The 22670-nt window shown below is 48.6% G+C and overlaps 9 protein-coding genes across 9 annotated transcripts; 5 read left to right on the top strand and 4 right to left on the bottom strand.

The window, feature by feature from the left end:
* Positions 1–120: 120 nt before the first annotated feature.
* TGAM01_v205324 (hypothetical protein) lies at positions 121–483 on the top strand (the record flags this gene model as incomplete). Its single annotated transcript, XM_018803290.1, has 1 exon — positions 121–483. One exon carries the CDS (start codon positions 121–123, stop codon positions 481–483), a length of 363 nt encoding a protein of 120 aa, XP_018663328.1.
* A 1038-nt stretch (positions 484–1521) lies between these two features.
* TGAM01_v205323 (hypothetical protein) lies at positions 1522–2745 on the top strand (the record flags this gene model as incomplete). The annotated part of the gene is made up of 2 exons (XM_024549620.1): positions 1522–2391; positions 2647–2745. The coding sequence occupies 2 exons, from the start codon at positions 1522–1524 to the stop codon at positions 2743–2745; spliced, it is 969 nt and encodes a 322-aa protein (XP_024405653.1).
* A 193-nt stretch (positions 2746–2938) lies between these two features.
* On the bottom strand, positions 2939–4576 carry TGAM01_v205322 (hypothetical protein; the record flags this gene model as incomplete). Its single annotated transcript, XM_018803292.1, has 1 exon — positions 2939–4576. The coding sequence occupies one exon, from the start codon at positions 4574–4576 to the stop codon at positions 2939–2941; it is 1638 nt and encodes a 545-aa protein (XP_018663330.1).
* Positions 4577–6701: 2125 nt separating this feature from the next.
* Positions 6702–7574, bottom strand: TGAM01_v205321 (hypothetical protein; the record flags this gene model as incomplete). The annotated part of the gene is made up of 1 exon (XM_018803293.1): positions 6702–7574. The coding sequence occupies one exon, from the start codon at positions 7572–7574 to the stop codon at positions 6702–6704; it is 873 nt and encodes a 290-aa protein (XP_018663331.1).
* A 2814-nt stretch (positions 7575–10388) lies between these two features.
* TGAM01_v205320 (hypothetical protein) lies at positions 10389–11081 on the top strand (the record flags this gene model as incomplete). Its single annotated transcript, XM_024549619.1, has 1 exon — positions 10389–11081. One exon carries the CDS (start codon positions 10389–10391, stop codon positions 11079–11081), a length of 693 nt encoding a protein of 230 aa, XP_024405652.1.
* On the bottom strand, positions 10641–13615 carry TGAM01_v205319 (hypothetical protein; the record flags this gene model as incomplete). Its single annotated transcript, XM_018803294.1, has 4 exons — positions 10641–10982; positions 11053–11159; positions 11444–12567; positions 12654–13615. The coding sequence occupies 4 exons, from the start codon at positions 13613–13615 to the stop codon at positions 10641–10643; spliced, it is 2535 nt and encodes an 844-aa protein (XP_018663332.1).
* A 1154-nt stretch (positions 13616–14769) lies between these two features.
* TGAM01_v205318 (hypothetical protein) lies at positions 14770–15138 on the top strand (the record flags this gene model as incomplete). The annotated part of the gene is made up of 1 exon (XM_018803295.1): positions 14770–15138. The coding sequence occupies one exon, from the start codon at positions 14770–14772 to the stop codon at positions 15136–15138; it is 369 nt and encodes a 122-aa protein (XP_018663333.1).
* A 1592-nt stretch (positions 15139–16730) lies between these two features.
* On the top strand, positions 16731–19807 carry TGAM01_v205316 (hypothetical protein; the record flags this gene model as incomplete). Its single annotated transcript, XM_024549618.1, has 5 exons — positions 16731–16833; positions 16924–17135; positions 17200–17315; positions 17387–18314; positions 18380–19807. 5 exons carry the CDS (start codon positions 16731–16733, stop codon positions 19805–19807), a joined length of 2787 nt encoding a protein of 928 aa, XP_024405651.1.
* A 524-nt stretch (positions 19808–20331) lies between these two features.
* Positions 20332–21003, bottom strand: TGAM01_v205317 (hypothetical protein; the record flags this gene model as incomplete). The annotated part of the gene is made up of 1 exon (XM_018803297.1): positions 20332–21003. One exon carries the CDS (start codon positions 21001–21003, stop codon positions 20332–20334), a length of 672 nt encoding a protein of 223 aa, XP_018663335.1.
* Between the last annotated feature and the right edge of the window lie 1667 nt (positions 21004–22670).

Raw genomic sequence — 22670 nt, 5'->3', positions numbered from 1 at the left:
TTTCTTTTCATATCTAATTGAGCAATCATACTTGACGACGACAAAGTGGCGAAAACAACAAAAGCACCCTTCACTAGCATTGAAACACTCAGGGCCCCTTTCACTTTACGAGCACCCGCAATGGCCATTCTACCTACCAAAGCCTTTCTCTTCCTCGCCCTCCTCGGCGCAAACTTCGTCACGGCTGAACCCAACGAAGCTGCTCCTCAGGCCAACTGCACGACGACCCTCACCCTGACGCAGTCTCGACTCCCTACTCCGCCGTACTGGCCGCAATGCTCATGGGACGGCACGCTGAGCATCTACTCGTCCACGGTTACGGTGGAGAGCTCGATAGACTGCCATGGCTGCTCGGACGTTCGAGTCACGGAGGTGCCGATTGTCCATTGCCCGGCCATGATCATCACGGCGAGTGAGCATGTGGCGACGCCGAGCACGTTGCACCGAACAGTTTATTTGGCAACTCCTACTCCTCGTATTTGAAAAGAGAATAGAACGAGTTATAGCGGCTGGAGATATGGAAAGAGGGATTAGGGGCAATGGCTACGTGGTGTTTCATCATAGGAATGCATATTCGCTGGAGGCAAGGTCAGGTCGGCTGTTTTGATGCTGCGAGAACTTTTGTAATACTGCGATTTGGCCGTACATCGTGGCGAATGAGATTATTTTGTTAAAGTTTCAAGGCTTGTGAGTAATATACATGTGCCGAATGAGTTTTTTTTTTTTTTTTTTTTATACAAGGAACATTGAGAGCACTCTGTACCTAGGTAGGTACCTTAAGTATCTATCTGATACTATCAGAGTTTACAGTATAGAGGTTATTAACGTTAGTACTTTGCATTTTTGCTTTGCAACTACGTGTTAATTCAGAGAAATAAATATTATTCCGCTCAGTATCTTAGGACATAGTCGCCACTCGCCTCTGTGGTGCTCTTGAAGTACTTGGATCTATCTCAGTTCCCCTTCTTTTAGTAGTACGTAGATCTACACTATGAATCTCACGTATAAGGTAACCAAGGCACAAGAGGCTCCAAAGGACCCTCTGCCCAACAGACCTCAGGTCCAATACCGGCGATGTAGCAATTATTAAGTCTCGCCTTACACAAAGCTCGAATTCAGTAAGGCGTGAAATAAACGCTATCCGCAATACTGTCGAGTCTTGTCTCGGGTACGGCTAAAAGTGTGTCTGTGGCGAACATGCGCCAAAGCTTGTACGAGACGCCTCCTCGAAGTCTATGGGGCAAGGAAATTTCAGGGGAAAAAGTAAATCATCCAGAGCGAAACTTTAGAATTTGCCTTTTACAATTCTTCTAATTCGTAACTCTTTCGCGTTTTCTTTCGCTTAAGCTATGGTCGTACCAAAAAGCCCAACCGAGTAAAAAGCATAAAAACATTTCCCGACCCCATCCCTTTTTGTTTCTCTACTCCCTTCCTTCTGTCACCCTATATATTCGTACACAAACTCCTTTATCCAGTATTGATTATACAACCACAGACTGAGAAAGCAAAACAACTCTCACCATGATCCTATCAGTCAAGTCCGCCCTTGTCGGAGCCGGCCTCGCCTCCATCGTCGCGGCAAACCCTCTCCCTCAGATGGGCCCTTCGGGCGGCGGCACAATAACCAGGGCACCCCCATGGCGGCTCAACCCCTATCCCGAATACACCTCCTACTGTACAAGCACCACAACCAGGATCTGGACGCAACAGTCGATCCCCATGCCGCCGCCGGACGTTATAACCGTCACCAATTTCGAGAAGCTGGAGCGTGAGTTGGTTCACAAAGCGGTCGACTGCGGCCCGGGCTGCGCCTATGTCGAGCTCGCGATGCATGTCACCAACTTTGACCACCCGCATCCGGGGTATATCGGCCCAACAGACTTCAAGTACGTCTTTAATGAGCTCAAGTCGACGGTCACCTATACGCACATTCATTGCTCAGGATGGAAGGTTCCGCCCCCGAGACATCAGGATGCGAAGAAACGCGAGCTCGGAGGAGGAGCAGCGGACGAGTTGATGGAGTATGTCGATTTCAAAAATGATTCGGGCGTCCTCTTCCAAGGAGATGGAGACTGCACTGCTAGGGTCTTGCAGGTGCCTAAGCTGAACATCGGCCCTACCCGCACCATCTTCACCACCACCACCACGACCGACAGGATCGTCAACTGCGGCACTTGTACCAACAACTCGCCTATCCCTATCCCTCTCGGCGTCCCTCCAGTCGCTGTATTCAAGACGACAGTCACGGCCGTGGAACCATATACAGAGACAGAGCTCGTGTGCGGCACCCCCACAACTAGCACTTCGATCGAAGAACCTGCCAAAGCAACCGCCACCACCACCACCTCTGTCATGAATACAATCACAAAGGAGAGTATCACCACCGTCACTGTAACTAAAGTTTCTGCAGAGAGCATCGTCGCCGCGGTCTCGGCCTCAGCCTCAGCCGCTACTGCCTCGTCTCAAACTACAGTGCAAGGTATTGTTTCTCACACTGGCATTCCTGTCGGGACGATGCTACCAGACTGCATTCCCACTTACGCCCTTCAGGCTGACCACCAAGGCTCGACGAAGACGGTGTACACTTCGACCGTCACGCAGACGAAGCAGAGAGCGTGTGGCCAGTGTGCGCTTGTGTGGTGGCAGGAGCCGAGTGAGCCCACTATCACGTCGTTTGTAGAGACGGTGACGAAGAAGGGAGTAAAGACAGAGACAGCGCTTGTTTGCTCGGAGGATAAGGAGTAACGGGCAGCTACTTAAGGGATATTGAGGACGTAAGAGGTCAAGTTTGAATAGCAAGTGATGAGTTTATGTGTTATTTTTCGAATCTCCTCTGGTGAATAATAGTGTGGGTTGTTTGTTTTGTTGTATGAATCAAAGGCTGTGTATCTGAGAGACTCAAAATAATATTCATATATCTGGAAAAAGCTCTAGGTTGTCATCTCTGTCGTGTAATTGTGTCTCCGCCTAAACCGTTCTCTGCCTTCAGTGTCGCTGGCGGAGTGGCACTTTTGGCCAGCAAATTCCTTGTAACGTCAATACGCCAAATAATCGGGCCACGTTCTTGGTCATCCCTCCTGTTGGCCTCGACCCATGTACGGATCTGGCCGCGAACTTCCTTGTTGGACGTGATGGTCACGTTGCCCGTCGCCCAGCCGTACATGTATATGCTCAGCTTGGAGCTCTTGAAGGCACCGCACTGGGCAACATCAAGAGCAACTCTGGGAAGACGGCCGTCTATCACAGCCTGCGTAACGGTGGCCATGGTCCATGTTTCATCCAGAATCCGTATGGGAACTTGGACGTTGTGGGGAAGAGGATGAGTAGAGAGTCCTTCAAAGCGGCTGCGGATATTCTCGTTTGACATGCTGCGAGTTTCATCGTCATACGGCACCAAGAGTCTCCCTCGCTCCCTTTCTGTGGCCGTTCCAACGGTGCTGAGGACTTCGTGGAAGTGTTCGGCTGCTTCTTGCGTGCAGACGATGTTGCGGCCTTGTAAGATTGGATACAGGGCGCGCACCATGACGCCGCCCTGTCTTCTTTCTTCTTCGATTTGCAGCTGCGTGGTTTGAGCTTGCCATGGCTGTGGTTGGAGTTGGAAGTGAGTGATGTCGGAGATGAGGTCCACGAGGATGGTATGATCCATGTTAAGAATGTGTGAGAGGCCGTCAAACTCGTCTCCTATGAGATTTCTGATGGCATCTTGGAGAGGAGGAGATGGTGTTTTCATGAAGATGCTGCTGCTGTCCTCGATAGTTATTTCAACCAGGGGGTCGAGACGGCTTATCTGATCCAACAGCACATCGACATCTTCATTCTCCCCTTTCGTGATATTAGGAAAGACGATTCGCAGGCGGGGAATGCGATATTCGTGGCGGTTTATCCTGGCCGCAGCAACCAGCCGCCTTATCTGCTTAGCCAAAGGCGTATCTTCCCACTCTTCAGGGTCGACGGTGTCTCCCAGTTGATAGTCGCCCCATCCCCAGCCGCAATCCGTCATCTGCCGAGCCAGCCTATCGGCCTGAAGCCATCGAATATCCAGCCACTCGCTTCCTCCCTCAACCACATCAACTTCCACCTTGGCTTGCTCTTTTAAAGTCCGATTCAACTGTTGCTTGTCTCTGCCATCTCCAGTGATTCGCGAGACTTGCTTCTTCCGATCCTCTTTGGCCGACCCCTGAAACGCCTGGTTGACGATGCGAAAAGAGCGGCAGCGCTTGAGGATATCCCAGTGAACTGCCCCGTGCTTGACAATAGTAGAGCTGGCTACCAGTTTCCTATTTAACAGACCAAGTCCAATTTCGTCTTGTTCTTCGTCAACGAGCTCAGACTCTACCCGTTTAAGGATGTCATGCTCTTTTCGCAGTTTACGAATAAAACTAGGAAGGCCGGTAACCCGCGGGTTCTTACCCTTTGACTCGACAGCCTTGAGAAAGTTTTCAATCTCGGGTATGTATGAGTCGCATACTGAGATATTCTGGCGTGTCTCTTTCAGCATATTCCGCTTAGTGATAGCAACATCGTCACTGCAAGGAGGCAGCTGAGGCTCAGGCTGCCCTGCAATCTCCAATCTCATGATGATTGTTTAGATTAGCCAAGGACAATGAAAATTGTCCAGGCTTGTGAGATTTACGGCCGTCGCTCTGCCATATTTGTGGCCTCTCGGCAAAGACTCATAAATCTCATCTCAACTGAAGCCGAGTCTTGAGGCTATGCTGTGGGTGCCTAATCCATACTGTGCTACGGAGCATATTTTTACCGACCCGAGCTGGGTCTGGAGCAGCTTAGCATGAGTCTATTAATGATTCAAGTCTTTAGTAGTTAATTACCAATACTAGCAATAAGAATGTAGAGGACTTGTTATTATATGTGGTTTCGAAGTAATAGAAACAAGCAGCTGGCAAACATCTTTTTACACACGGCTGCAGAAGTTGACTCGTCAATTGGCGTAAGATGCTGCTAGTTTGTGTAGTCCTGCCGGTTAGGCTAAGTCGGCATACGAGTAGTACGTGAAAAAGATAGGCGGGGCAGTCAGCGTCCGATCAGTGAATCTGCCAAAATTCAACTTTTGTGCGTTTGCTGACATTTACATCCATTACTTGTACGTCTAGTCAGAATTCCAGTCCAATACCATATTCTGTCTTTTGTTACTATAAATGGTAATACAACTGAGTAATGGATTCAAAAGTACATCTTTGTCCCGCAGAGCTGATCATCTTTACTCATCCCCATCCACTTACACACTTCCAAGGTTCCCATTCCCAAAACTCGTCTATGCTAGCTTCACATGTCTTTTTGCCACCGCTCAGCAGAATAGCTGAACAGCTACTTACTTAGGTTTGCAGCTCTCTCCAACCAAAATAATGCCTCAAAGCTCCATATCCTTCCCCACCGTCGCCGACAAGTGAAAACAAGAAAGCTTCATTGCTCGCGTGCCAAGGGCAGCTCCAGCAGATGCGCCGATTCGGTGGATGGCCTCCACCTCAAAAGATCCAACGTCAATCGCTAAAGTATGTCACCAGTTGGCATGGCCATTACTACCTCGAAGTATACCAATCGGTTTGTTCGTTGCTATAACCGGTTTTTAACAAATGCCACTAGTACCTGACAAGGCCGCCAACCAGATATCCATTTCCATGTGGCAAAAGGCACACAAACCCACCCGGCCTCTGCCAACTCATCAATGACTCGAGCCAACCGACCAACCCGCTGCAGCTCGTCTCACATTGTATTCTTTTGTGATGTGATGTGCATGTAAGTGTTGCTTTTACAAGGTCTGACGTGTAATGCATACATGTACCTGCAGTGCACCTAGCCGACCACTCGGAAGCTCACCCGTACCACCATTTACTCCTAAAAAACGAGCACTTTTCAAAGAGGGGTAGATTTTATGCTTTACAGAAAAGCAATAGCTTCACAACACCTCGTGCAATCGGAGGCCATGGAATGAAAAAAATTTGTGACCTGCATTAGTTACGGACCGGATGCCCAAACGAGCGTGCCTAGATCGGTAACTTTCCGGCAAACAAAAAACGATCCGTGAGCGAGGAGAAAAAAAGAAGGATACCGACTCATCAATGAGGACCCTCCGTTCATGTTGTCAGAATTCGTGGCGGACTTTTGGAATCTAGGTCGAACTAGGCGTTTAGTAGGCTGAAAGGCCCAGTCCGTTTCAGCTACGCGAGTTGTGCAAGCTCAGGAACCAACGGAAAGGAAAACGCCATGGCGCACCGCTTAGTTGAAGCTCACACGAATAGTAAACTCGCAACATGTCCAAGTTGCCAAGGTACAATAAGAAAAAAAAATGTGCGAGTGGAATGGTGCAACGCCATTCACCACTTTTCTCTATTGTTTCGAAAAGAAAGTTGGAATTAAGCTCAAGGATGATCACGTATTGGGGAAATAAACTTTAGCAACATGATTCATACAAGTTAAAAAGATCAAATAAACATTTCAATTATATATATAAAAGAACCGTAATATATATATATAAAGCACGGATTCGAGTAACTCTGAGTGGTTTTTGTTCCCATACACTCGATGGGTATCGAAGGGGAATCCGCAAAAGCCACACACCAAAAACACCGTAGATATTCTCCACGTAAGAAATTCCGAAATCATGTAAAGTAAATTCCAAACCCTGGCCCAACTGATTTTCTCTATTCCACTTCTCCAAACGTCTTCCAGTGAGAATCGAGAACTTAACCCTTGAATCCAACGGTGACGATGACGGACTGGGGGCCGGGGGGGCTGTTGAGGCCTAGACCATCCATGGCTGCAGTACCGGCAATGAAGGCATTCTTGCCGGTGCCGCCGGGGAAGATGGTAGAGCAAGTGCCCTCCTGGGCACCAGTTCCGCAGACATTGAGGCCGGGAATGTCCATGCCGGCAGCGGCGGCAACGAGGGAAGAGGCATCCCAGCCAGACCAACCGCCGTTGGAGAGGTTGCCGACATCACCTTCGATCCAGGTACCGGCGAACTGGCCAATGGGGGTCAAAGGGAGACTGCCCGCGCCGCAAGTGCAGCCGATCTGAGAGTTGCTGTCGACAGCGACGGTCTGCTTGCCACCAGCAGGGAGGGAGAACTTCATGGCCTCGTTGCCGTTGAAGAAGCCGTTGATGCCGCCATCAGGTCCAATCTTGTTCCAGCACGCGCACTCAGCGTCGTCGCCCTCATTGTTGAAAACCATGGTGTACTGGTACTGGGAGACGAGGTGGTTCTGGACGGCGATGATGTTGCATCCGTAGTCACCGCCGCTACCGACATTGCCCTTATAAGCAATCTCGGCGGCGGTAGCACGCTTGCTGTTACCACCCTGGCAGAACTTGGTGTAGGTCGAGACACCGGTGCCCTGGCCGCCAGAGGTGGCGTCCTTGGCGGGAGCAGCAGAAGAAGGAGTAGGAGTGGCGACAGGAGCACTGGTAGAGGTGGGAGCGACGGCGGGCTTGTTGGCCATGACGAAGTCGCCGCGGGCCTGGACAGAGTTGTGGGCGCGCTGGTGGACGTGGCCGCTGGGGTGGGCAGAGACGCCGAGGGCGGCAGCCAGGATAACGGAGGTGGTGGAGAACTTCATGATGTCGGTAGTTGTTGTTGTTCGAGAACTTGAAGATGCTGTGTACTTGATATATCCAAAGGAGTGATCGATCGTCTTTAGGTATTCCCAGAATACGGCTTGCGCGTCTGTACTTGGCTGAAGGAGCGGTTGGGCGACTGGATGCGCAAAGTGCTTTTGTAGGTGCTAAAAGAAGGTGTTGTCGAACGCTGAAAAAGGGCGCCGGCGATGTTTCTGCTGTTAAGGAATGGCTCTGAGGAAGAGTGAAAGACGGGGTGAGGAGGAAGAGAAATAGGAACGAAGGGAGGAGGGAAAGCCGCCCGTTATTAAGGCGTACCGCATGCGGCAGGGGACTGTTCAGCGGCAGGGGGGGAAAGGGATCCGTGATTGGACCCGGCTGCAGCACGTTCTAGCGCTCTGTGGCCACGCCTGGCTCGTAAAAGTCTTTGTCCACGGCCCCCTAAATCTGCGATGCTGCCCCCATGAAACTGCCCAGGAGACCCCTGTCAGTGCAGTGGTCCAGGAACCACCAGGTACCCGCCGGCCGCCATTGGCTCAGCTTCGCGGTGGAGCCGGCTTGAGCGCTGGATCTCGCCGCGTCAGCCCACAAGAGGAGAAGAGCAGCAATTGGACTGCTGCGTTGTGCTTGGTGAGTGTTTGTCATGGATGTGCGAGGAGATTTCTGCTGTGGTTTTTGAAAATTCTCTCTTTGTGCGCTACAATTTGTGTGCTTTGCTTGACCGCCGTGTGTGACAGAAACCGGACTGTTTACACGGACTTTGACGCTATACACAATGGCCGTTGACGATCCACCGCGCGATGTGCGCATGGATGCCATAATGAATGCCTGTCGTTTTAGTACTGGTGGTTGAAGCTACGTACTCGGTACCACCATGGCGTCGGGCTTTATTAGAGTTTGCAAGTACCTCTACTAGCTTCTTTCATCCTTATACATGTGATTGACTGCACCACTCATTGAAAACCATCAAGCCAAGGCGAATTACCAAATTAACTCCCAACCCTTGTGCCTCCCCTCAACCTCTCAATGGATTTTTCCCGTCGCAGCCTGTTCACAGTTTGTCTTGAGCGACAACCCGTCACCGTCACTGCTCAGTCAGGCCTCAAAGGTGAAACATCCTCGTCTTCTGACCCTTTTTTCCCTCATCGTCCACCGCCCACCGCCCAGCCATCTGCGCCAAGACCGCAAACGAACAAACTTCGCGTCGCCCAGGCGCCTTCTGGAATGAACAGAAAAGCATGAATGGCTCCATGAACCTTACACTTACCTACTGCCTGCCGCCACTACCCCGTACAGTAGCTTTCTCGAATCTCGCCTGCTTGACGAGGGGGAGCAGCGCGAAAAGCGAAATGAGCTCGTTCTGCCCCCCCTGCGAAGCAATTTCGTGTCAAATCGAGCCTTTGCTGCATCGGGTTGCCGGGGCCGCCAAAAGCCAAGCCAAACGGCTAAAATCCTTAACCACTGGGTCTCCAGACGCTGTAGGCGGTAAGAATCGGCAGTTCTCATCATTCAGCTCTTAGTCATTTGTGTTTGATTCCAAGGTTGTGCTCGTATTGAGTTGATTTGAGGTATTCGCGTTTATGCACAGCGCTTTTGTATCGCCACCTTTGGAATAACAAGTTTAATCGCGCTATTATTTTTTCCTTGCTTCTATTTCTCTTTCTCTCTTGTCCATTTACAATTCAATTCATCCATGGCAACATTGGCTGCAAATTCGGTCTGCTAGCAGTACTAACTCACCAAGTGACTCGGGGCGCTGCAGCTATTGAATTGAATCAATAGTGCTTCACCCCAAAACACCGTCAACACCACAGCCTATTTTTGCACTAGCATTCCATTCAGCTCCAGCCTCTTCATCACGCGAAACCACCGCGTCACCGCCCTTTGAACCTCACCAAGACATGTCAAATCCCGCTTATTTGTCCTCGCACATATATCAATGCTCCAAGCTCCAATTCTCCATACTGTACTGCACAATCTATTCTAACTCAGACCACCGTCCCAATCTCGTCTCCTCTATCCCCGCTGCTGCTATTCTTACTTCTCCTCCGATTTCCCTGTTTTCATCACTTCTCCTATAAACGCATTGACACACGGCTCCGCCTCCCCCCTTTGAATCCATCCTCTTCCTTTTCTTCTCCGTACAAGTGCATATCCCGGCTTCCGGGTCTCCACAACAACCCAGCCGCAGCAATCGGATCCGCGCGTCCACCCCTTCGACTGCCCTTCCTTTGGCATTCTATAAACGGTGTCAACGTTCGACCCCCTACGAGGATGTTCTGCAGCCTTTCCTCTTCTGCAAATGAAGGAAAGCTTATTATCCTTGGATCACGAGTTCTAGCAAACAATCGCCGGGGGGCAGACAGTGCATGCCTACTGTAGACTATCTGAATGACAAGGATTGGGACTTATACCAATACTGTACGCTCTCGCTCCGGGTTGCACAAGCACAAGTGCGTATAAGCAAGTGCATGCTGAATACACAGCACTGACGGTTCGATGTGCTCGGCGAGCTTTGTGGAGTCAAATGCTTCGCCACGAATACGGAGTAGACAATGGCATTGGGTGATCTCATATCATGTCTTACCCTAAGAATGAAGAATCCCATTACTAGCTCTGGCAACAGAGACAAGCCGGTATCCCGCTCTTTGTCTGGTGACTGTATGCAATGTGAAGGGCTCTTATTGAGGCTTCAACGTATAAAGCTCTATCAATCATGTCATAAGCGTTGATTCTTCGTGGCACCTGGTACTGTGCGTACTACGTGGCACTGCAAGATATCGATTAACATGAAACGATATGGAGCATCCACCACTATGCAGTGCGCTACTTGGTTATGCTCTCAATATAAGTTATGTGTCAGGACGCGCAGTAAACCTTCGTACAAGTATTCTTTCTTCCGCTGCTCTTGTGCTACACGACGAGACCTAAACAGTTATCATTACACGTATAAGAAAAGAAAGGGGGTAGGCTACCAATATTATAAAGCATACGGTCAGCAAGGAGAAACAGTGTACCACAAAACAAAGACAAACCCTCCTCACGCATCTACCCCAGAAGAATCAAGACTAGGAAAAGTAATCCCGATAATCCTTCCTTCCAAAATCGCACCTAAACTTCTCTTGCATATCCATGACATCCCGCAAATGCCGTACCCCGAGCGCCTCCTTTCTCGCCTCTGCCAAACTCAGGGCCAGCTCAACTGCTCGCTCAACGTCGCGGCCACTGAGGTTGTTCTCCACGAGTTTCCCATAGTCTTTATCACTGAATGCCTCGGTCTTCCAGAGATCCTGACCCGTAACTCGGCGAATGGCTCGCTCGAGGATGATGCTTTTACCTTTTCTGTCTGGCTTTTCAAACTTTTGGACAAAGTCAATCCGCGATTGATATGCCTCTTCGAATACCTTGATCTATTGTTAGTTTCAATGTGGCATGTAACAGCATTTAGTGGTCGTTTATCGCGCGTATTGCTCAACTTACCTGGATGGTATTGCATGTTAAGAAGATGATGCCTCGAAAAGACTCTAGGTGCCGTGAAACGGTGGCTACCAAATTATTCCGTTCGGCGCCAAGGTAGTCATATTTTTCTAGTAATATGTGGGCATCATCAAAAACTACAATAGCATCCCACCTCTGGCAAGTAGCCAGGAGCTTATCTAGTACCAAATCGACCGAAACAGCACAGCATCCTATGAGCTCTCTAGCTGGCAGCATCCACAAAGGGCGTCTTAGTTGATCACTTAGCCCTGTCACTGTAAGTGTTTTTCCAGTCCCCGAAGGACCATGTAGCACTACTGGCCAATAGTCAGTACAATTGTGCAGTGAGTGGGAAACAAGTTCACCTCCCAGTGGTGCGGACTGAGCTACTCACTGGTCAACCCTTTCCTCTTCGCCAGCAATTGGTTATTGACGTCAAATGCCGAGTTAAAGACGCGAGACGCCACGGAAGCCTTTATCAACTCTTTCATCTTCTCATCAAGTACAAGAGAATCCCATGCTTCCTCATTCCAATTGACTTCTTCGATTCCACGCACATCAAACTCTAGCCATTCCAAGCTAGCAAGAGAATATCCCACTACAACGGGGGAGCATATAAGCAAAAGGTTGTTCGTTGCCATCTCTAGATTTGCTTTTTTCGTGTACTCCCTCTGTGGTGATGTGTTTGAGCTGATGTGTGAGTCGTTGATTAATTCCACATCGCTTGCAAGGTTATGCTGGTCATCCGCCGCCGTTTCAGTACATAGGTCCATGAGACTCTGGGGTTGGACACCGTCGTTGAAAGTTTCGTCATCAGTCGTATATTGGCTCGGCAAGTCTCTTATCTTAAAAAACTCCGGATGTGCTTTTCGAAAGCCCACTGGATCTACCATTATCCTGCTCTGTTCCTCGAGACATCTTGCCATTGTCTCATTTTTACCGTCGACCAGCTGGAACGCGATCCCCGTAAATGATTTGTGATGTATTCCTTGAAGTGATACAAATTTGGCTCCGCGTTCGATTAATGAACGGCGAATTTGGACTTCGTCTTTATGGTATTGAAGTGGGTAGAACGGAAGGTTGGTGATGTTGACGGCACCATTGAAATGCTGAATCTCTCTCTTCAATGGCTTGTAGGCAAGCGTTTTGCCGTCAAAGTCGACAAATATAGAGTCCACAGAATATTGCGAGTCTGTTGAAGACTGGCTCTTCCGTTTGTCTGTACAACTCACTACAGACACACTGGGAACGTCATGGTATCGATAGGTAGGCGAGTATATCAGCGTAGAGGGCTTCCAGAGTGCCCACGATAAGTCAAATGTTATGACTCCTTTGCTCAGCATTGAATCGAGATTCCTTTTGGCTTCTGCAAAATCTTGTTCCAGGTATTCGATAAGAATTCCTAGACATCTCCTCTTTTCGAAAATCTCATCCCACTTTTCCTTCGGCCGACACCCATTTATGTTATAGAGTGTGGCTTCCGCCAATTCGTAATGGCTTCGGAAATCATCCAGGTAGCTATCGAAGTGCAACAAATTTAGTACAAAAAATCAAGTAATATGGATAGGTAGTAGTATAGGTAGGTAGTTCCAAGCATTACTTACAGAAACAAAGTCTTTGGATCAAGTACAGGATTGCCCTCGGCAAAGTTGACACCAGAGATATTTCCTATGACGTTTTGGAGGCATCGTCTGAGCGAGCTGTCTCTGATCTCTACAGTAGTTTTAACGTGGACTTTGTCGCAATTCAAATCTCGACGGATCACGAAAAAGGCATTCTCTACTTGAGCGGCATCGCGATGGCTAGGCTCTGCTGCGGGTTCCATGGTTATGTATTTCTGTTCTGTCGCATCCCAGTAGCGATCGACGCGTCTGAATTTCGGCGAAACCCGACGCTCTGAATAAGTCGCCTCGCTTTTTGTGCTCTGTTCCCGTTTAATGAATGGCGACTTCTTGGATGAAACTCGAGGCGTAGATACAGATGAAGGCACGGGCGAAATTGAAGCTCCTGGCGACAGTACGGGCGGCGAGTCTAAACACTGTTTATCCAAATTCATGCTGCTGTTAGGTGAGCCTTTGTTGTTCATGGTATAAACATAAGATGGGGACGTCGCTGGTGGATCTAGGTGCATGCATGGAGAGTGGCCGCCGTCCATTTCGTCCATGAACTTTTGCAACCCTTCGTCCAAACGTTCTTGAAGATTTTCTGACTTTAATAGCAGCCAATCACGGTATGCTGGGGGTGAAGGGTCAACCTTGCTGCCAAGGATGATGACGGATTGAACGAGTTCGTCACGTTGTTCTGCAATTCTTGATCCATGTGGTAGTTCTTTCGCTCCATTTCGGGTCGCCTTTCTGCGTTTTCTCGCTGGTGAGGAGGTTCTTTCGAGAGATTCGGATGAAGAATAAGCACCATCTTCTGAGGTACCGCAGACAGCCCGGCTGTAATGATGCTTACTGCCAATAACAGCAAAGCTCTGGTCTATATCGCTGACACCTTTATTTGGATGAGAAAAAACTGGGCTGAGTACGTCTCTGACTGCATTCTCTTTCTTTGGGCTGTCCATGGCAATTTTGCGACTCTCGAATTGATGCGGGACGCTAGTTTTGAGTCGATGAAATATCTTGCTGGTTTGGGAGAGCTTCAGATGCTACTAAGCGATGGTTCAAAGTGGATGTTTGGTAAATATGAAGATATGGTGACTGAAGACTGAAGATTCAAGTTTGGCTACAAATCTGAATAACATTTTAACAATGCCAAACATAGTTTCGGCAGAGTAGGTGATAGAAGGTACGGCCAGCTGCGATCATTCGCTTTGGACATGATCTCACTTGCTAAACTTGTGTGAAGCAGTGATAGACAGGTACAGATTGCAGATTTGTTCATGTGCAGCATTTTCCCATCAACTACTAAGAAGCTATTGCTACTACTAGTAATTCTATCCTACAGGCTGAGTACATGTGCACCATGTGCAGGCAGCCAGACGTAGTGCGTGAATTAATGCCCAATGATATAGGGAGAAGTTATACATTCCCCCGACTCTGTTATCCAGCACTCCAGCTATAGCATCAATAGGCCACTACTGCTACTACTGCTAGGCGTATATAATACCTAGTCAAATGATGGCGGCGATTTATATATAGACTAACTGCGTAACTAAGCTATAGCTGAGTACTGTGATATAACTTCAATGTTGGATGCAGGATAACTTTTCCCATAATATATGCAGCTTGATGACTGGTTGTATGAGAGAACCAATAAACGAGATACGCGAAATAGCGCCCGCAGTAAAGTTAGTATACCTGCTACACTATTTTGTAAACTACGTGGTTTTTTTTACACTATCTCAATGCAAAGCCTCAAAGTCCCGCTATACAGACTACAAAGATATAAATAAACCCAAGTGCTGACTTGATTTGGAATCCCAAGATTCCATTAAATGGAGAGATGGATTAAAACTGACATTATCTTGCACTACCTCTAGGCAGGCCAATAATGGACGTAATATTTATTTCCAAGTACATACGTTGTTACTATAAATTAACAAAATTCTCAATCATATCGGTATTCAAATACGCTACACCAAGACATATACACGCAATTTAATCTTTTCCTTCTCTCCATCTAATACCTAAAATTATCTCATGTAAGAATCCCTTATTGGATCTTTCTTATAGGAATCCATTTACTAACGTATTGCAGCCCAATTCTCCCGCAAACATGAAGTTCAGTCTTACCCTCGTCATAGCAGCAGCAGCTGGCGGCTCACACGCAAAAGCCTGCAACCCCTGGTTCGGAGATTGCGTTTCTTTTTACAATGGAATCAACTGTGAAGGCGAATTGGGCAATTATGTTCCTACCAATGGAGGAAACTGCTTTGTGTTTAGTGCATTCACTTCTATATTTGCTGCCAGAGGCTCTTTTTCCAACGATGTCAACTGCCGGATGTTTTCTGATACAAATTGTCAGAACGAAATCGCCAGTGTGTCAACTGAGGGCACTGGAGTGGCTGGTAACTGCGGTCATGTTCCTCTTGACTCCAATGGACTTCCCATTCAGTTTGCGCAGTCTATGATTTGCATTGCTTAAACGTTCTCGCAACAATCGGCACAGAAATGGCTTAGGGGTAGTACAATATTCCTTACTTATGGTTTTATGTTAGCTCAGTACTAGATATCAATAGAACTAGGTATAACCTTTATATATGGTGTCTTCTAACGTGAGAAGTTCCCTTTCATTTCGTAGTCGTCTTTTGTTCTATTAACTTCTTCGAGAGACTAGAAACCTTGGGTGCATGCATGTACATGTACCTACTGAGTACCTACTGTATCGATAATATAATGGAATTTCGAGAATACCATGGACCATCAAATGCTGATCTCCATGCAGCGGCTAATACTGACCCGCTTGTGAAGATACTCCGGCTCCAACTACACTTAGGTAGTGTCAGATACACAGATATGCATGATGCCTCTGACACTGACGACTTGCCAGATAGCAAATAGTGAGGCATATTCGTCTTCCAATCACAACATACACCACATTCGGCACCTATGATATGGCACCACGATCACGATATATCCCTCTGGCAGCTGCATACATTACTATGTATATCTACCCGGTATCCACCGAAGAGGCGCCAGATATTTTCAACATGCGTGACACCGGAGCAAAACATGCGACAGTTTCATGCATTCAATTACTCGTACAGCCGTGCAACATGCGTCTAATTCGCCCAACCGCAGAGCCATGTGTCTCACCCAAAGTGTCTCATAGGCGGCCTCTCCCTCACATGTAACATTCTGCAGCACATGGCTTGGCTCGAATCAGTTGAGAGCGTGCAGGATTCCTTGAGCCTCTTGGAAGCCCGAGAAGCTGCCCAGATCCGACATTGGGCAAAATAACATCCGACAGGCCGCAGCACGGCAGACATGATTTGCTGCGCTTTGCGGCCTTGGGTAGCAATGCGCGGCGGCAATGTATGAGTCTTTAATTAACGGGCAGCAGTCTGAGATACGACCTCGGTATGCTGCTCGAATCATTGTCGTTAGCGCCCAACTTTTACAGTATGACCTCAGCAACGGGGCATTAGAAAATTCGATGCTCAATCCCTCCAGCATTCAATTCGCCGTCTACAGGAGCCATCGTCGATTGCCAGAGACGCTGAAGAAGCGCTAATGCTGGCAGCAAGCCGATGCTAGGCTGCTCCAGGAAAGGCAGCTGGCGGTGCTGTTGCGTCATGCGGGGTGCTAGCGGCTGGCGGCTGTAGCTGCATAACAGCGATAAGCGCTGTTCAGGCCCTCCTCAGGCGGCTTTCACGCTGCTATCAGCTAATGCACGACCTGCCGGTGCCGTGAAGCTTAAGCAAAACTAGACGCTGCTCCCTGGCTAGGGCAGTGGTAAGGTATCCATCGCTTTGTCCGCTAAAAACAAGGTGACCCGACAGCATTACATAGTCGAGTTGGACCTCGTTTTTGCTCCTTCAACCCAGCTTGCATTGCTGCAGTGCCTCAGCTTTTTCTTCGCCGCCGCGCGGTTGGTGTCTGCTGCTCGCTGTTTTTAGCATTCTGTACTCATTTTTTGACCTGCACGGCGAATTGACACGGCCGCGAGGCTTCTGAGCCGCCTGGGCATTTTGTTGCATCCGCTGTACCGCTCACCGTCTCTCGATCGTCGTCGTCATGCCTCGCAGCAACCGCTGGCGCAACATTGATCGCCTCCTTGGCTTCAATAGACATGGCAGCCACTCTGGCCGTCACTGGCTTCACGAAGAAGAGCGTGCTCGTAAGTAAAGCCCCTTCAATGGCACTTTAGTCCTTGTCTCGTGCCCTGGAGATGGCCCTGCTAACAAAGAGCTCGGTACCCTGGCCATAGTTCTTCCCCATATTCGCAATGAGGAAATAGACTCTGCCATTGTCCCGGCCGAAGTTACAAAAGTATGCCTTCGGCTAAGGCACCTGGTCCAAGAGTGCGTGCCGTGCGAGATGGAAGAAAGTCGAATCACAGAAGCACACAGCCGCATCATCACGCCACACGTGGTTCGGGCTGCCAAGGAAGCAGGCGGTCAAGAGAACAAGGGTTGTGTGGTACGTGGATATATTTGGAAACATGCTACCATCTATTGCGGACATCACCCACTGATCGTGCTAGGTCTACTCTTTGCTCGTCAATCAACGCTGGTTCACGCATGAAGCCAATGTCGAGCTCTGGGATGCCAGTCTGCACAATCTCCGAGCAGAAGCGTGCGGCGTCATAGCAAAGGCTCTGTACGTGAATTAAAGAGACAATTCGTTGTCGGTATCCATTACCTTGTCTAACATGCTAATGACGAGACTAGTATCGAGGAAGAAGAGGACACTGCGTACCTCCTACACTCCGTGCTATTGCGTCGATACTCGTATATTGCAAACGGCCTTCCAACTCCTCCCGTCAATGTAATTGAAAAGGCCGTTGACTTGCACGCCGTTCGAGTCATTGGATCTTCAGGATACCAGAAATGCATCAGCTATCTATGGCGTGGTTGGCTAGTCCAAGACGAGAACGATCCGTCCGTCTTCGTGGATTATGATAAGAAGGATAATACTAGATTCTTTGTTCATATGGACCCGGACCGGATGCGCAGCCCCAGAAACCAAAATCTTGCCCAGATTTTGTTCTCGCTCATCTATCTTGCCCTCTTTACAATTGCCATCAATACCGTCAACGCTAGTGGCGTCATCGATATCGCTGAAGCAGCCTTGTACGCTTTTACGCTTGGCTATGTCTGCGACGAACTGCTCAAGGTTTACAAAGCCGGACCTCAGATTCTGGGGTTCTGGAATGCGTTCAATGCTATTTTATATGCGTTTTTGACGGCTTCTTTTATATTCCGCATCATTGGCTTGACCTTTGCAACTCACACGGATGGTCGGATGTACTACAGCACCCTGGGATACAATATTCTGGCCTTTACGGCCCCCATGTTTTGGTGCCGCCTCTTGCTCTACCTGGACAGCTTCAGGTTCTTTGGCGCAATGCTCGTGGTTCTCAAAGTCATGATGAAGGAGTCTGTGATATTTTTCGCTCTTCTCATCGTCATAATTATCGGCTTCTTGCAGGCTTTCATCGGCCTTGATCTTACCGACGACAATGTGGCTGATGATGTAGTGTTCATCATTGAGTCTATGATGAGAGCTATTCTTGGCAGCCCAGAGTTTGATGGCTTCGATAGCTTCGGGCCACCTTGGGGTGCTATTCTGTACTATTGTTTTACATTCATCGTCATGGTACGTTTATTCAGCCCAATTTCAACAGTATCGTCTCGATGTTCTTTGCTAACATACATCGCTAGGTCATTCTTCTCAATATCCTCATTGCACTCTACAACTCTGCTTATGAGGATATCTATGACAACGCGGATGATGAATATCTGGCCCTCTTCGCTCAAAAGACAATGCAATTTGTTCGGGCCCCAGATGAAAATGTCTATATTGCTCCATTCAACTTGATAGAGATTGTAATCTCGGCTCTATTTGAATGGTGGATGAGCAAGAAGCTCTACGAATTTGTCAATGATTGCGTCATGGGCTTTTTGTATTCTCCACTTCTCTTGATCACAGCCTTCTTCGAGACTCGTACTGCGTACGCTATCCGCCGCAATCGGGCTCGTGGAGAAGAAGATGATGATATCATTGAGGAGTGGGAGCAGTTGGCACACGAAGTTGACTTTGGAGACGAAGGCTGGGCCAAGAAGTGCGAGGCTGTCAAACCCAACTTGGAGGTGGACCCAGCTGTTCTTGAGATTAAGAAGCTCCGAGGTGAGATCGCCCAGCTAAGGTCTATGCTGTCTGATATTAGTGATCATGTCCAATATCCGACCAGCCAGGATACCAAAATTGGAGATGGCAGCACCCACGATGAATTCAAAACCTCCTACTTTGAATCTACACATGAGGAAAGCGACCCTGCTGGTAAAACTGCAAAGGATGCGGGACATGAGCATGCAAGCACATCGGGTGATACAAGAGAGGAACCAGGCCAGAGCAGCTCCGGACAGTTGATTGAAACTACTGAAGAATCTGCAAAGCCAGTCAAGCCGTCTGAAGAATTGGCTCAGCTAACCGAGGAACCTACGCATCCTTTTACACACTCATCCGAGGCTGAACCGGAGGTTGAACCGGAGGCTGAAGAAGAGACTCAAGATGCACCAGCCACCAATGAATCCACAGCCCCCGAGGATGCCCCTTTCAAGTCATCAGAAGACATCGCCTTTGATTCCTCTGAGGATGTTCCGTTCAAGACGCCTGACGATATACCACCTGAAGCCCCTGAAGCGATGCCCTTCCAAGCTCCAGAAGGTGCTCCCCTTGAGACTCCCGAGTACGTTCCATTCATGGCTCCTGAGGATTTGCCAACAGAAACTCTTGAAGGCGCATCCTCCAAGGCTCCTGGAGTTGAAGCCCCCAAGGCTCCTGAAGCTGTATCGTCCAAGGCTCCCGAAGATGAACCGTCCGATGCTCCTGAAGATGTGACGCCTAAGCCCAGTGAAGGGCAAGATCCATTCGAGGCGCCTGAAGATACATCATCCAAGGCTCCTGAAGCCGCAACACCGGAACCTCTTGCACGCGCTGACACTGAAGAGCCTGAAGCCGAAGATGCTAGTCCTGACAGTCCTGGTGGAGCTGCAGCTGAGGGTGGACAGCCTTCTCAAGGGGGGAAGAAGAGAAGACGGAGAAAGAAGAACAAGGGAGCACAAGGTGGCCCAAGCGGTGGTAGCTAAGCAACTGGGCTTGGCGTGAAAAGTGCAGCAAAGGAGTGACGACTGTGTGTAATAATCTTTGGTCTAAAGAGGGCGTATATATACCCATATGGTTCTGATTTGATGAAATGCTACCAGAGCAGGGTCGCACTCTTTTGTATGTCGTGGACTGAGCTTGGACATGGGGACTTGGCCGAACAGGTGATGATGCTCAATGTATGAATGACTTTGCGCGTTGCATTTTTTAGGGAGGAGAAACGGATGTTATTTTGGCTTTTTTAATCATGAATTCCTTTTGAAAGACCTAGAAAGAACCGAGTTCAACGTGACATGACGCTTCATAATCATAATCATATGCACTCGTCCTGTGCTTCATTTAATCAGATGTCCTAGCCGAAAGTTCACCAATCTTTGCTTCCGTTTCCTTCTGCCCAACTTTTAGTCTTCGCTGAGAGGCTCTTCTAGCCCATTACGGTCTGTGGGAGGAAAGTAGTGGCTTCTCGAAGCGTTAGTAGGTAGTTCTCACACTGAAAGCTGGGAGCTTCTTACGGAAGTATATTGTTGTATGCATTCACATCCTTGTCTAGAAATGTCACAAACACCACTTTTTTAATCTGATTCGTTGTGTCCTGCTCAAGATACGTTCTCACTGCATCACAGGCGACAGCACATGCCATGTTGCTCGGATACCCGTAAATGCCAGTGCTAACGGCACTGAAGGCAATGCTAGAGCAGCCATTCTCCTCGGCGACCTTGAGGCTCTGCAGGTAGCAGCTCTGCAGGAGCGGTTGGCTCACCCTCGAGCTGCGGAAGATGGGGCCCACGGTGTGGATGACGTGTTTGGCGGGGAGGTTGTATCCGCCGGTGATGACGGCCTGGCCGGTGTCGCAGCCGTCTGGATACTTGGTGATGCACTCGCGCACGAGCTTCGAGCCGGCGGCGGCGTGGATGGCGCCGTCAACACCGCCGCCGCCGCGGAGGGAGGTGTTTGCGGCGTTGACGATGGCGTCTACAGGGAGGGTGGTGATGTCTGCGCGGACGAGGCAGACGCGGTCGTTGATTTCTTTATTGGGGGTGATCTTGTGAGGGGGAGCGTATTGCGATGAGGGCTGGGGCGGCGAGAGGCGGTTGATGGAGTAGAGGTGGTTGATGGTGGGGATGCCTTGGGCGGATCTAGGAGGCCTGGAAGAGGACGAAGAAGAAGAGAAAGAAGCCATGGTGAGATATTGGTGTGAAGAATATGGCTTGAGGTGGTGCGACGAGACGCGGCGAGGACGTTGCTGTTGTTGATTTTGTGAGAATCTTGATTTTGGTATTTTGTGGTTGAGCTTGAGTGGGCATGTGCCTTGATACTTACAGGTAGGTGGTGTATTCGCAGGTAGCTTGGTTTCAAGACCTTGAGTACTGTGATGGAGCTGGAGGTGCGCTGTAGCATTGAGTTCTGGCTTTGTTGTCGCTAAAAAAATGAGATGATGGGAGAGAGGGAAAGAGAAGAAGAAGTAAGGAAGGCTGTATCTGAAAGTTGAAGTGGTGACGTTATGAGACTGGAGGCCCACAGTGCTGAGAGGTACACTTGGTGGCGTATGTTGGGTGGTGGGCAAGCAAATGCCCGAACAAGCTTTCAAACCACATAGACAAACCTTTGAAGCTTGATGAAGAATAAAAATACGCACAATTTACTTATTTATTGATAAAGCGCTTTATTTTGTACTCTACCTACTTTCTCATCAAATCTACTGGCGTTGTGTCTGTACGTATTGACTAGTGTATGTCGCCGTGACAACAGAGCGCAGCAGCATCTACAGAAGCAATCAACATGCACTTTTTGCGCTAAGAATGTATGATAACATTGTGTCAATTTATGTTGAAAAAGGCGTAAACAAACCATCAATGGACAAGTGTTAAAATATTATGACTTCATGACCGCGAAGTTCAAGCTTCTTCCTTGCTTTGTAGTTTAGCTGTCTTGTGTCGGTTTCTTTGAGCTCCCGACTAATAGCCCATGATTGTAGCAAGTACCTAAGCAGCTTATCCTAACTACAATATATTGTTCTAGTTTCCTTTAAGATGATATCTGCAAAAAAAAACTCTTGCTAAGCTTCCTAAGTTATGAAAGTAAAACCGATAACAAGTACAAATTTGTGAGACCAGGGTTGGCAAGGATATCCGAGATAACTAAAGTCACTACGGCATCAAGCTAATGGAAGGGGAAGAGAATCCAAAAAAAAGAAAAAAGAAAAAAAAAAAAAATCTTGAGATACCTGGCTTTCTCAATAGTCTACCTTTACAAGGTTTCTACTATCAAAATTAATGCTAGGTGTACTTTGTCAGTACAGTATTTACACAATGGGAAGTGATCCAAGAGTTCGACAAAGGAAGTCCGGTTGGGCTGAGGTTGGTATCAAAAGCAAACTGCGAGACATGGAAGACAATGATCTGATAATACTTCACCAAGAATAATGCGGTGCCATTTCTGGAATCGTAACGCTGAATCAATGAATGAAATAAGCGGCTCCTAGACATTCCGTGATGAGTCAGCATGGATGAATCTTGGTGTCGCACCTTCCTTGGATTCGTGTTGTGGCAGCTGAAGGCGCTTTTAGCTGTACATGCAACTTCATTGCCTACTAGCACCTACATCTGCTTTCACTTGGAAGCCCAGATAATTGCTAATTCTATCGCTAGCTCACCAATCCGCCCAACGAGCGAACCCCGTCTATATGTGCCCTATGCCGCATCCGACAGTCGGTGAGCCCGCATCTAACATGGGCAACGACGCTGCAGCAGACTCTGGGGCCCCGCGATAGTGGTGGATCATGGCGATGGACCTAAGGAATTGGCGATGCGATTTGCCTGGATGCTGAGCCTGGATGTGTATCTGCAA

Source organism: Trichoderma gamsii, assembly GCF_001481775.2.
Source record: "Trichoderma gamsii strain T6085 chromosome Unknown Scaffold_16.2, whole genome shotgun sequence".
NCBI classification, from domain to species: Eukaryota; Fungi; Ascomycota; class Sordariomycetes; order Hypocreales; family Hypocreaceae; genus Trichoderma; species Trichoderma gamsii.
Note: the sequence above shows the minus strand (reverse complement) of the source record. Positions and strands in the feature narration are given on the sequence as shown.